This window comes from Podarcis liolepis (assembly GCF_965112155.1).
Source record: "Podarcis liolepis genome assembly, chromosome: 4".
In the NCBI taxonomy this organism is placed as follows: Eukaryota; Metazoa; Chordata; class Lepidosauria; order Squamata; family Lacertidae; genus Podarcis; species Podarcis liolepis.
The window spans coordinates 43,949,864-43,964,131 of NC_139558.1; the positions used below are offsets into that span (position 1 = coordinate 43,949,864).

General features: G+C 37.7%; 1 protein-coding gene across 1 annotated transcript in view; it reads left to right on the forward strand.

The window, feature by feature from the left end:
* Window positions 1-14,268, forward strand: part of PDK3 (pyruvate dehydrogenase kinase 3) — a 40,373-nt gene that overhangs the window by 16,810 nt on the left and 9,295 nt on the right. Inside the window, exons 4-9 of the mRNA XM_083502159.1 lie at window positions 4,919-5,103; window positions 7,484-7,573; window positions 9,287-9,364; window positions 10,218-10,294; window positions 11,375-11,476; window positions 12,413-12,523. Coding sequence (XP_083358285.1) covers window positions 4,919-5,103; window positions 7,484-7,573; window positions 9,287-9,364; window positions 10,218-10,294; window positions 11,375-11,476; window positions 12,413-12,523 — 643 coding nt within the window. The remainder of the gene's footprint in view (window positions 1-4,918; window positions 5,104-7,483; window positions 7,574-9,286; window positions 9,365-10,217; window positions 10,295-11,374; window positions 11,477-12,412; window positions 12,524-14,268) is intronic.

The window sequence follows — 14,268 nt, forward strand, 5'->3', positions numbered from 1 at the left end:
AATGGATTTGTGTCTTTGAAAAGCAGTGGAAAATATTGGTTTTATTTTGTGGAGATGATGAGAGTATTAGCTTTGGGGCTCTGAACAAGTGCAGAATCTGGGCTGGATTTAGGTTTGATGAGGCCCTAAGCTACTGAAGGTAATGAGGCCCTTTATATGTCCAGCTGTCCTTTGTCAACAACAAATTGTCACTGTTTTTTGTGTTGAATATATGCTATATGGTGATTTATGGACCTAATAGGTATCTAAAGCCATTTGCACATATTGCCGTGCAACCAGTCCATGCAGAATGTAGGCACGCTATATAGAAATGAGCAAACCAGTGATATTTCAGGGAGCAGGCTAGCAGACGGGGCCCATTGTTTACATCATAGGAGACTACACAACACAAAACACTGTTGCTGTATGTAGGTTTTATTTTATTTGTTTTTTATTTTACATTTTGGAAATGTACATCCAGATTTTTTTTCCTTTAATTTTTTTGGTGGGCCCCCAAGAGAGTGAGGCACTAGGCTATAGCTTGTTTAGCTTATATGTAAATCTGGCACTGTGCAGAATCCATATTTCAGAGTATATATAGTTCACAAATAATATTTTATTTTCTTCTGTGTCATCTAACATCAGATATGATGAACTTCAAAGTCATCCCTGTCATTTATTTGGACAGGTATGGTTCACAAAATAACCAAAAGGTCAAGGTAAACAATAAGGTTATGTTTAGAGACAGTGTGACACCCAGGCGGATCATATGCGGATATGTAGGAATAAAATGGCACAAATTCGCATTGATGATACTTGAAGTTGAAATGGAGTCCTGAAAATAAACCCATTTTTTCCTCTACTAAAAGAAAGTGTTTTTCATAGCCCTTCTTAGAAGGTAGTCTATATAATACAGAGCAAAAATCAAGAAAGCAAACTTTATTTCTTTATATTGTATCTTTATTTGCCACTTCTCTACATGTTAGAGGAGTAGGATGCCCTGTAATACTTAGATCTCATGAACAAAAAAAGGGAATTCTTTTTTCATTTGAAGCAGCGAAGTAGAGAAATGGACTTCTCCTGTCCTTAACTCTCAGATCCTCATAGAATCAGCAGGATCTAATCTAGCTGAAGCTTTTAAGCATTAAATAATTTTCAAGAAGGAGTGCTTGTCCAATCAGCAAGCCAGGTGAGTAGGTTAAAACCCTCCTTGTGCAATTTGAAGGTTTTGAGGTTTGGGATTAGGTTGTTACTGTTCAGATTTCTCAGTTATTATTTTTAGAGTAATGGATCATTTGAAAACTGCATGAGGAATTTGCAGAGGTACTTAAGCATTGCTGATTAGACACGAAAATGGCAAGTAAGATACCTTTTAAAAAGGACCACTCTTTCACAATCAGAAATGTATCTTAGAAAAGTACCTGCAAGGAAAATGGACATGATTTTATTACTTGATAGGAAAGGTTATATTTACATCATGGCAGCTCTCTAGACTAGCAAAACTTCCCAATACAAGAAAAATGGGGGAAACTGGTAAAAATGTGTGGGGAATTTGCATAGTTAATGGAGGTAACTTAGATAATAGACTCAAGCATATTCCAACCCCCCTTGCCAAATATTTAGTATTGTCACTAGAATATTCAAACTTGTAATTATTGAAAATGAGGGTAGCACTGCCAAGTTGGACCTGCAAAAGGAAACCATTCTGCTTCACTTGGGAGGCTAGATTTCAGGTATTCTTGCTAAGAAGACCTATGAATTTAAGCAGATTTGTACAGATGTGGATTTTTTGCACCTTCCTGTTTTTCCTTGGTAACAGGAAGAGGAAAGAAATACATAGCACACAATCTGCCCCACTTTCAAGTGTGGTTCCTGTTGAAAAGAAAAAGGCTGAGATTGCTGCTTGCTTAGCCAAGGACTGGATTGTGTGGCACAAGCAATGGATCTTGTGTTTATTATTACTGTCTTGGGTATTTGAGAGTACAGTGGTACCTTGGGTTAAATACTTAATTCGTTCCAGAGGTCCGTACTTAACCTGAAACTGTTCTTAACCTGAAGCACCACTTTAGCTAATGGGGCCTCCTGCTGCTGCCGCGCCGCTGGAGCACGATTTCTGTTCTCATCCTGAAGCAAAGTTCTTAACCTGAAGCACTATTTCTGGGTTAGCGGAGTCTGTAACCTGAAGCGTATCTAACCTGAAGCGTATGTAACCCAAGGTACCACTGTGTAGTAGAATGTGATTCCTATTTAATACTCCCTACTTTTTTATCATTATGTGCTCATTAATTCCTCTTGTCCCCCTTCACCATAATTATGGATTAGATGAACAGCCAAACCTTCAGTAGTTTTATAATCTGTGTCGTACAACTTCTAACAGTACCAGTACTAAATGAATGTTGGGGTGTGTACAGCCATAGATAGTTTTAGATGTGAGTCCACTATGGTAGTGTGTGTACACATGTCTTCTGCCCTGGATTAGTTTTGGATGAAACTTGTTTTCTAGTTTGTAACACAAGTTGGATTTGTGCAATGCTAATTGACACTTCTTTCAGTCCGGAAGACATTTTCCAATGTCCTTGGAGCAGGGCTATGCACAGTGCTGGTTGGCTGGCTCATGGATCCAACCCTTGTCACCTGAGTATTATTTTGAAATGTAAAACATCTGTTTGAACAGTGTGAATTTACACTTCATAAGTGCAAAAAGTGGGAAACGAAAGTTTGACTCTATAAACATGGAAAGCACTTAAGAAAGAAACTAAAGCAGACAGCCCACCTGGTTCAACTGGGGGGGAATGGGGGGGTTATGAAGATGAAAAGGCAATCAGCACTGGATTCACAAGCTATGTGTTTGACCTTTAAGGTGCTGGTGGGAGGAAGAAATAAATAAAACTTGCACCTGCTGCTGTTTACAGGTATATTTGTATGGAACCTTAAGTAGTAATAGCAGTTAAATATGCTTGTATGCACATTAACTTTAAAAAATTGAACATTTTTATGGTACTTGGAAACAGCATGTTTCTGCTTTCAGATCCCTTCTTCTTGAAAGAGTTCCATGCTAGTTTTTACTAATTGATCACCTGCTATCTTTATATAGACAGCCTAATGTTCTATGTATTTCCTCCCTAAATGAGCTATGTGTGTTCTACTGTGATCAATTTAATATGTAAAATAGTGTCCTTCTGTTCTTTTTTATGTAACCTACAAAAAGGTTGGCTTAGTATTATAGATGGAATTGAACACAACTCTCTCCTTTTGTTATTCTATTTTTTATGCATTTATCATGTTAAGTAAATAGTTGTGTTGTCAATTATAAAAGTGGAAGAAAATGTGAATTTCTGATGCTTCAAATATCAACTGGTGTTTTGTTTTCAGCTGTTTATGTTCAGTTAGTTACAGCTCAACAATTGTTTTAGGGTTGTAGATAAACAGTAGTTAATGTTTATCCAGTATATTTAGTCTTTCATCTGCTTTTATGGCACAAATAAGTGTTATTTATTTGACAGTCACCATCTATTTGGGAATCAAATGTAGAGCTTCAAAAGCCCAGTGCAAAATCCTAACACTGCCTAGTATCCCTTACTGCAGGCCTCTCATTTTTGCCTGTTATTTGTATACCGCCTTCCATTTTCAAAGCTAATTATATTGTCTGCACTAGTATTTTCACTAGTCATGGTTAAAGCCAAACCACAGTTTGTTGTCATGTTTAGAAGTAGATGGTTTGAGCTAATGGTGATTAGCAAGCATTAGTGGGGCAGAAAGATTGCTAGCCATGGTTAGCTCCGAAAATGAAAGGTAGATTTATGAGGTGTGAGAGATCAGCAATGTAATTAGAGCGAGAGTGTATGACTATTCCAAGCCGCTAAGTAGCATTTATGACCAACCAGGGATTTGAATCCACCCTGACCTGGACCACTCTAGTTCTATACCCACTGCACAGCACTGCAGAATGTGATGCACTTGTGGGGCCCAGCCTACTAGTGTAAGATTAGTTGGTATAGAAGATCAGGCAGAATTACTTCTGCAACAAACCCAAACTTGATGGCCTCCAATAGTTTCAAGAAAATGAAGAGGGCCCCCCCAACTATAATGATGTTAAGAGAAATTCATGCTTCATTTGTCCCTTGCTCTTAAACATAACCATCATAACTTTATTGTAATTGATGCTGGCAAATTTGGAAACAGTCAAACTTCAGCAGCTGCTCTTTAGTCCTTCTGGATCTGGGAGGTTTAATCAGATTACATGTTTTGAAGCATCTCTCTCCCATTTTTCCAGCTCCTTACACAAAGTGAAGAATGTTGGTGGTGCAACTATGAGGCATGAATAGCTATTTTATTTTGTTTTGACTTGCATGAGCAAAACATTTAGCAGCGGCACAATTTAAAATATGCACATGTGGCTCTAAACAGGTCTTGATGAACAGATTGGCTTTATTGGAATACAGAATACTTTCTGGCATGTTATCTGCAATGTGATGTACTAAGGTATATTGTGGTAAAAGTTCTGGGTAGTGATTGGATGAACTGTTCTAATGCTATAGAGGGGCGGGGCAGATGAAAAGTCTGTCTGCAGAAGGGCTTAAGAAAGAAGTAGGTAAAGGGGAATGAGAAGGCCTTAAAACCCAGAAAAGCATAGGGGCCTAATGCAGGTTGGAACAGGGAATAGTTCAAAAGAATATGAATGCAAGAGATGATCTTTAAAAAGGGCAGATTGGAAGGAAAGTGGACGGGAGATTGAGGCCATGAGTTGCAGAGGTGAGGAAGGCAGATGTTCAAATGATGATATGAAATAGCCAATCTAATATTCATCTGCAGCCAAATATTTTAGTACAATGTGGTGGTACTGAAAGTTTTGTATTCTGAATGAATTTTAATGGTGTCATCTAAGATGCAGATTTTGTAGTTAACTGTCACATCTTGTTTCTGATTTCTCTCTCTCCAGCTTTTTAGATGTCTTAATTAAAGTCAGGAACAGACACAATGATGTTGTTCCTACCATGGCCCAAGGAGTGATTGAATACAAAGAAAAATATGGCTTTGACCCTTTTGTCAGCAGTAACATCCAGTATTTCCTAGATAGGTTCTACACCAACCGCATCTCGTTCCGCATGCTGATTAACCAGCACAGTAAGTATCTGCTGACCATTTAATCAAAAGTTGGTCTTCCTCCCACCCCTTCCTTCATCCTCACAATAGTTCTGTGAAATAGTTTAGGTTGAGAGAATGGGACTGGGGCAAACTCAACCAATGAGCTTTGTGACTGTGGGGATTTTAACCTAGATCTCCAAGGTCCGAGCTCATGTCTCTTAACTCAAGGGCAGCTAACTCCCATCACACTTAACCATTGGATATTCTGGTTAAAGCTAATGGGAGACCAACAACATCTGGAGGGCCAATGTTAGTTCCTCTTTCTCTAACTACTACGCCACTCTGTCTACTGTAAGGTAAACATTAGGCTAGCAAATAGACTTAAGAAGTTTACACAATTTATGTCATTCACCGTGTTGTGTGCAGCATTTCATGCTCTTCTGCCATTTGAGCTGCTTAAGTTTTTAAAAGGATCTGGGTATGAAGGAGCTCAGATATAAGTGGGGGATGAGAGAAAGAACTGGGGTTTTATTTGGCATAAGGAGAAAGACAGTGTTGGAGCAAGGGAAAAAGAAACATCCTGTCTCAAGCAGGCTTTTCCTGAATATTTTGTTATTAGCTTCTTGACACTGGGGTGGGGTGAGGGAGTCTGGAAAACAGTTTCCTCAGAAAATAACTGAGGTTATGGATTTAAAAAAAAAATGATACAAGGCAGGTTTCTGCATCCGTTATCTGGCGAAGTCAGAAAGGGACACTAAATGGATGTCTGTGCTTGCTTTGGCATGAAATAGTGTTTCAGCCTGTGCATCAGTCAGAGAGCAGTGCCATGCAGGGTGTCTCCAAGAGCTGAGTGCCAAGTCAGTTCTCAGCAGGCTGTGAAAAAAACAAAGAAACCATGAGTTGCATCTGACTGCCTATCAGTTAAGGAAATCTAGCCTTCGTTGTTTTGTCAGAGTGACTATGCTAACTCCCACCCACAGTCTAGTTAGCAAACGCACAGAAGGAACAATTTCTTTGCAGCTATAAAAGTAGCATTTGCTTAATATCAGTCTGTTCAAATGCATTATGGACTTGACCTCAACTGCTGAAGTTATTCTGTGCAAATCATTCCCCTTATCAGTATTGCTGCGGTGATTGCAAATAGCTTTTGTTTGCTGATGTTTGAACAGCTGTAAATGTTTCCAATCAATTGACCCTGCTTTTGCCAACCTGGCACCCTCCTGCTGTTTGGGACTGCAGCTCCCATCAGCACCAGCCAGCACTATCCCACTTAGTGCTGAGCCTGTTCCTTTGCTTTCAAATGGAAAGCAAGCAGGTTAAATGCAGAGGAAGGACTCGCAGAAAATTATGACTAGCCTTGATCTGAAATGCATACAGCTAACTGGAACAGTCCCTAGAGCCATGTTGCAGCAAATGGCAGCCAGAAATTAGTGAGACATAGGGCTAGTGAAGAGTGACAGGTCCTATTGCAGCAGGCCTGGTAAGAGTTGTGCATTTGGGGGCTAGATTAATAATTTTTATATCCTTCCATAAATGCTGAATTGTGCAAAGCTTCCAAATACTAAAATAATTATGAGTGATGGAGGCAGACCATCACATAGAGAGTAGTGATTTTCTTGTAATAATATACAAGAAAACTTTAAAGCACATGTTGCCATTTCAGATTGTATATTTTGTTGTATTCTTAAATACACTGCAGTTCACATTCAGTTTACTGAATAATGTTCAGATAATTCCTTTACCCTTTGTCTCTCTTTGGCTGTGTATAGCTTATAGCACAAGGCTATACATGAGTCCAATGGGGGTTATTCTCAGATAAGTGGATATAGGACTGCAGCCGTTGGCTGCTAGCAATGTTAAGCAAGATGTTCCCAAATAATTATTGCTAGAACTTTCTCCGCTTCCAAGACTGGGATTGCAGCAACTGTCAGTATTTTCTAGAGTTGAGCCAAGTGAAGGACCCAAGTTTTGTGAATGCTTTTACACCCTTCTTCCATTTTTGTTCATGCAGTGGGGACAAGGTGATAATCTCTGTTGACCCAGACACCAGTTCAATTTGTTATGTTTTGCTACACTGTGTGGCAGTAATAAAACAAAATTAAAAAATGTAAGTTACACATTTATTTTAAATTAAATTAAATAATTAAATATAATGACTGCTTATCGGTATGAAAGAAAAGGGAACCAGGAAACATGGCCATATGCACATCTTGCCTATCTATGTTAGGTGGTGATGGGTTTTTTATATCCATCTCACACCCATCAAAAGCAAACTTTTGCGATCAAAATGCAGCACAGCAGTAGTATTTGTTGCCTTTTGAAAGGCTTTAAGAAGTGTTACTCGCCATTAGATTCCATTACCCTTTAACTGTTTACAAAATATTATTTCAATTAATATCTACCTTTCCTCTCATTTCAGCACTACTTTTTGGTGGGGTCACTAATCCTGCTCATCCCAAACATATTGGAAGTATTGATCCTACGTGTAATGTAGCTGATGTAGTGGATGGTAAGAGTAAACACAAGTTGTTTTTGGAACTTTGATTGCAAGGTGTATGTGTAATGCCTTGAACCATTTCTAATGGTAAATCCCTCATCTATCAGTCAGTAGCCTCTCCTTTTCCTTGTAAGCTTTATATATGCACTGATGCCACCCATGGTTAAGGGTAATCAGCTTCTCCCAAAGCAAGATATGCAAACTCATGCAAAATTCTGTTTAATTTGGGGGTCCCATTCAGTGGTGATGCAGGTGCAACACTAAATCATGGTTAAAACTAACAAGCAAAGGGAAAGAATTGGTTCCAGAAAGGGAGGGAGCATGAAATTCAAGAAGGAGACGTGTTATTTATTTATGTTAAAAAACATAAATCAAATACAGTGGTGCCCCGCAAGACGAATGCCTCGCAAGACGGAAAACCCGCTAGACGAAAGGGTTTTCCGTTTTGGAGGTGCTTCGCAAAACGAATTTCCTATGGGCTTGCTTCGCAAGACGAAAATGTCTTGTGAGTTCCTGCGGGGTTTTTTCCTCCCCCCCCTTTTCCCCAAGCCGCTAAGCTACTTATCAGCTGATCCTAAGCCGCTTAACAGCTGATCCGCTAAGCCGCTTATCAGCTGATCCGCTAAGCCCTCTAAGCCGCTAATAGCGCTAATCCGCTAAGCCGCTAATGGGCTTGCTTCGCAAGACGAAAAAACCGCAAGACGAAGAGACTCGCAGAACGGATTCTTTTCGTCTTGCGAGGCACCACTGTAAATAGCACAGACCTATTGGTATTGAAGAGAGCTGGTTCTGTAGTGTATTGATATTTCTTGTCACTAGATGGAGGCATAGCATAGTTAAGTTACAGAAAATATATCTTCAAGACATTTCTGAAGTAACTTCAATTTTCTATTTATATTTTGTTCCAATGCGATATATTTATGGGAGCCAAGAAGCCCAATTATTTGCAGTTTTATTATTATCATTCACTGTGCGCTGGAAACAAGCTGGGTATGCATTTGCTTGCTCAAATAGGTTTGTCAACTTTGAAGCTGTACTTGAAATGCTTAATATCATACAACTCTCTTTCTCGAATCCTCTCCCTAAATTCTACTTCCGGATAGTGAAAGATGCCAATTACATTTTTGTGCACAGTCTCTAAAATTGTTAACAATTCCTGGAGTAGGTTTTTAAAAAAATAAATAGATGGCATGGTTAACCATTACTTTTTGGCAATGGGTGAAAGATCTGAATTTGAAAATACTTCCTTAAATCTAGGAAATACATTACATGCTTTGCTTTATACATGCATGCCTTCTATGTAGAACTGGCAAAACATATGAAAATAATATTTATTGTAGTTTTAAAACAAAGACTTAAAGCTACAGAGCAAAAGTAGAGCCTCACTTCTGGTAGGGAATAGTTCATGTTGCTGTTCACTTATCCTTGGGTAAATAAAGTGGAATGAATGTGTTTTTAAAAAATGTGTGGTTAAGGTGAATGGGGCATGTATTTTTCCTCTCATGGAGCCAATAGTAGCTTTGGGGGGAGAATTTTGATCTGAGAAATAACATTTAAGTTAGAAGGCTGTTTTTACGTCAGAGGGTCTGATTACTTATATGTAGTTTGGTCCTCACAGGACCAAAATAAGAAATCTAAAAAATAAGAAAAAATTATAGCTTCTTGAGGTACAGTATATTGACATTTCTGCATAATTCTATAAGTTTTTGTTTTCTTCACTCATAGATGCCTTTGCAACAGCTAAGATGTTGTGTGAACAGTATTATCTGGTATCACCCGAGTTGGAAATTGAAGAATTCAACGGTAATACTGAAGTTCATTGCTTTTTAGCTTTCTTATAGCTATCTGGGCTTTGTGTGTTCTAAGGATCTTTTATTTTATTTTATAAAATTTAATCACAACATTCATTTTGACTTAAGAGCTGTGCCAAAGTTATGAGTATAGCATAAGCAAGAGAAAGTTGGAAAGAAACTCTGCATTCTGTTTTCTAACTTTTTTTTGGCCACTTTTTTTTTAAGTAGCTAGTAAGACTGCAGCAGGTGGATTTTTAAAAATACATCTCAGAGTTTAAGATCCAAAGAGGTTTTAGACAGTTAGAGGATTGAACATGCCCAAATGAATGTTTTGCTTTTTGGTGACAAATCCCTCTACCATATTACAAACTGCTTTCCAAGCTCCCCCCCCCCCCCATTAAAATATGGTTCACCATGCCACATGGAAGCTTCAGTTCAGGAAACACAAGTGTAAAGCTCTCTTGCATTTGTGGATTTTGTTATCTGCAGCTTTATATTCTGGTAATTGAGTCTACAGTCATGGAGACACATGATCTTCTTAAACCACAAAATGTAATTAACTAAATATGATGACACCACAGTTATTTTAAACATGGAAAATCTGAGCTAAGTGTGCTAGTGAAGGCTATTGCATAGGGCAGCATTCTCGGTTTGTTCATACTAGAATTCTTGAAGGTGCTCTGTCTTGACTACCAACTCTGCACTGGCTTGACATATTTGGTGTTTCATATTTCTAGGAATCAGAAAGGTAAAAAAAGAAAGAATCAGAAAAATAAAAAGTATAATATCTTATACTAGAAAATGGTAATTAAAAGACATCATAAATTGAATTTTCCGTTATATAAATGGTTTCTGTTTTCTAGCTAAAGCACCGGGCAAGCCTATTCAAGTAGTCTATGTACCCTCACATCTGTTTCACATGCTTTTTGAATTGTTCAAGGTAAGTAGAATTGTCTCATGGGAAGGAGGCTAATTTTGCTTGCCTTCTCTTTGAGTGCACTGGAAAAAATACTGAGACCAAGCATAGTCTTAAATATTGATGCATCTGCCCATTTTTGTGTGAAATGTTACCTATGGTCCTCGTGTGCCTTGATTTAGAAGAATAACATGTCATTCTTCCTTGTACTCTTCCACAGAGTGTTCATGTGTTAGGCAAAATCTGTAATTGAAAAAAAGGGCCTCTCCTTTCATATAGAAGGTGAAGATTTAGAAAGTGAAGGTGTAAATAGGTAAAGTTAGTGATAAAAAACTGACACAGTTCTTTGGTGGCAAGTGTTTTATTCTCCCAAGTAGTCAATTTTTATGTGACAACTATGGCTACATATGAAACCATAGGGAAGCATATTCTTTATTGTACACTGTTACCTGGGATGAGGCTGTTTTAACAGTTACTGATACTAGCAAACATTGTCGTTACTACCACTTAATACAGATTGTTACTATCTATATCTTACATTAATCAACTGAGCTCAAATGAACATATCCAATAAAAGAACACACTTTGAAGCCATTGCAGAGCTCTGTGAGTCCACTGATATGCAGCGTAGGTTTTGCCATTCAGTGTAGTGTTGGGGCAGCTTGCTTTGTATGCTGGCGATCCTTTGCCCACAAGAAGCTTTACTATAACACCATTTCTCAACTTCTTTGTTAAATGTTACTTTTTTATTAATCCTATGTGTAAATTTTATGTGAATTTAGTCATATTTTTAAATAAAGAAATTTAAAAGTGGTGCTCATAGGTTTGTACATCTTCTAATATTGTTGCTTAATGCTTATTAAAAGCTTCAGAAATGTTAACAATAAGTCTATTGTTTATACCCTGCCCATCTGGCTAGGTTTCCCCAGCCACTCGGGGCAGCTTCCAGCAAAATACAAAAAACAACAAAATGTCAGACATAAAAAACTTCCCTTCAGATGTTTTCTAAAAGTTGTGCAATTCTTTATTTCCCTGACATCTGATGGGAGGGTGCCACTGCTGAGAAGGCCCTGTGCCTGGTTAACACTTCTTTTTCTTTTTCAGAACTCAATGCGAGCCACAGTAGAGTTATATGAGGGTAAAAGTGAAGGCTATCCACCAGTTAAAACCTTAGTCACTTTGGGTAAAGAAGATCTATCAATAAAGGTACAAATTTGCTAAGCAATTTTTGCTGTAACATCTTGGGGGAAAGCAGCTTTATGCACTAATAATAATAATAATAATAATTAATAATAATAATTTATTATTTATACCCCGCCCATCTGGCTGGGTGTCCCCAGCCACTCTGGGCGGCTTCCATAAAAACCAAAAATACAGTAAAAACTGCACTGCTTTTCCCCCTAAAAATATATATATTTAGGGGTACTCTCATTTTCCTACTCATATTGAAATACTGCTCCTCAATGAGGCCCAACTTAGATTTACAAAATGTTTAAGGGTATGCATACTCCTGCGTCCCCCCAGGAAAAAAAGCACTGGTTTTATGTGGTAATGGGATAAGAGCTGTGTGTTTGACAACTACTTTGTTAGAGGCCTAGTTTACAAAGAGGGAGAGAACTTCAAAGATTATTATGACTCTAGTTGCAGACTTATTAAGTAGGCTACAGAGAGGTGGTGTTTTTTTCTCTCTCTCTTGGAAAGGAATCCATCCTCTCCCCTCCAGTCCTTCTGACTAGAAGTTCAGAGTAACTTTCACATTTCCTTATAGTGTTTAGCTACTCTGTGAATTGAGCAGGCACCTCTTGCATGGGCCATATCATTCATTCCTACTCTGTGCTTTCAACTCTGTAGTCAGGAGAATGTTTACTAATCTAAGGAAACTTAATTTTGGTGTAGTTTAAAGCAAGGAGGAGCTAACCTTTTAGATTTGGAACAGCTGATCCTGAATTCACTTTGAGCCCTAGGGCTCTATTCTGTACATCTGATGTCAGCCCATAATTTACATGGTGAATGCTGCTTGTGGACAGATACTTCCTTTGGTATTTATGCAAGTGTTAAGTAACTACTTCTCTATTATTAATAGTATAAACAGTGTCATTGGAGGGCATTTTGTCCTAATGAAACTTTGATTTTCTTCTGTAGATAAGTGATAAAGGTGGTGGTGTGCCACTGAGAAAAATAGATCGCCTATTTAACTATATGTATTCAACTGCCCCCAGGCCTAGTTTGGAGCCATCAAGAGCTGTACCTTTGGTAAGTTCTATCCTGTAGGCTAATGATTCCCAGAAAATATTTCTCATAGCTTTATGTTATTTTTGCCTTTTCCTGACACAAACTTTGTCTGAAAAACATAGGAGACAACACAAGTTATTGTTTGATTGTCAACTGATGCAGTATATGTGTAGTAGATCCTAGATGAAATAATAATGATGGTCAACTAAAAATATCTCCATCTATGAGGTGCAGAATATTTATGATTTCTTTTGATGCATTATGTGATTCTATACACTGTATACTAGATGTTTCCTATGATAGCTGAATACATTTATAGTGGGATGGCTTTCTCTCAAACTTCAGTTTGTTATTTACAGATTCTGCATATTTTAAAACAATAAAAAGTTGGTATTTAACTTGCTGTCCTCTTGTTAGTTTAAATTCTGATATGAAACATAATCAGGGTGGAACAGCTTAGCACAAATGAAGAAATGTGCAGGCTCCCAGAAGGAAAATCACAGCCACTTTACTCCTGTTGTTCTGCTACTGTTCTGCACTGACATAAGTTATAGCATGTTGTCCTGACACTGCCCAGACAAACCATGAACTGTAATCAAAGCTTGTCCTATGGTTTACTTCTTGTGGCCTGGTTGGAAGAGAAATATTCTCAGACATGATGGGCTTGGTAAAAAAGAAAAGCTAAGAGAGTCAAATCTTTCCAGAATGCTTCAGGATTATTTATTTAGCTGCTTGTTTTACCATATCACAAGGTTGGAAAGACTCCTCAGGATTTTGTTTCAATATTTGGTTTAATAAAGTAAAGTTCTCATGGATTAGGAATGCCTTTTTGCTGTATTTTTGTATTGTATTTTAATATTTATTGATTGAATGACTTTTATTAATTACTTGTTGTTGTGTTCATATCTTTCTTTTATTGTGTTAGATATTTGATAAAGTCCTAGCCTTAAAGGCAACCTAACTTTTTTAGAATAACAAAATCCCATGAAGCTTTACAATGACTTTGGGTCAGTCACTCTTTTGTAGTGAAGCAAATCTCTCAGAATTGTTTCAAGAATAAAATGGGTGGGGGCAGAGGGAGAGAGAATCTTACATGGCACCTGAACTCCTTAGAGAACAGAAGGGTGGTAGTAGGTGGTATTCAGCTAGGTTTTAGTCAGAGTAGACCTAACTTAATCATGTTCATTAATTTCAATTTTTAAATTTAGCTGAATACTAATACAATGTAATAAAGGTAAATAAAATGAAACTTTTAAAATTACAATATTTAAACAATTGTAGTATTATGTTGGAAACCTAAATTGATAGGGTTTCACTCTTAGGTACTGGAATGAAGACAGAGCCATATTAAAGGATTGATTCCTGTCAGTTTTGTGTGCAATTACATGGCATGGATTTGGGGTCATATCAAAAAAGTTTTATTCATCAGCTCTGACTTCAAGCATAGAGTTGGAAGATGGCTCTAATGAATGAGCTGAGGGTGTGAGGGAGAATCTCTGTGATATACTGCACACTTTTAGGTCATGAGGTGGCCATGTCCCAGTTGCCTTGTGGACCATACTATGAGAAAAGAATCCTTTGAAAATAATTGCTTCAGTTCCTTTGCAAGTAGTCTATATGGTAGCTATTTTTTGTTGATTTGAAAGGCATTGTGTTCTATCAAACATACTTGGAGCACAGTTAGGATGTTATATATCTAGAAATACTTTTTCTGTTGACAAAATTGCAAGTCTTATTTTCTCTACAACTTTCTTCTTTCTTTCATT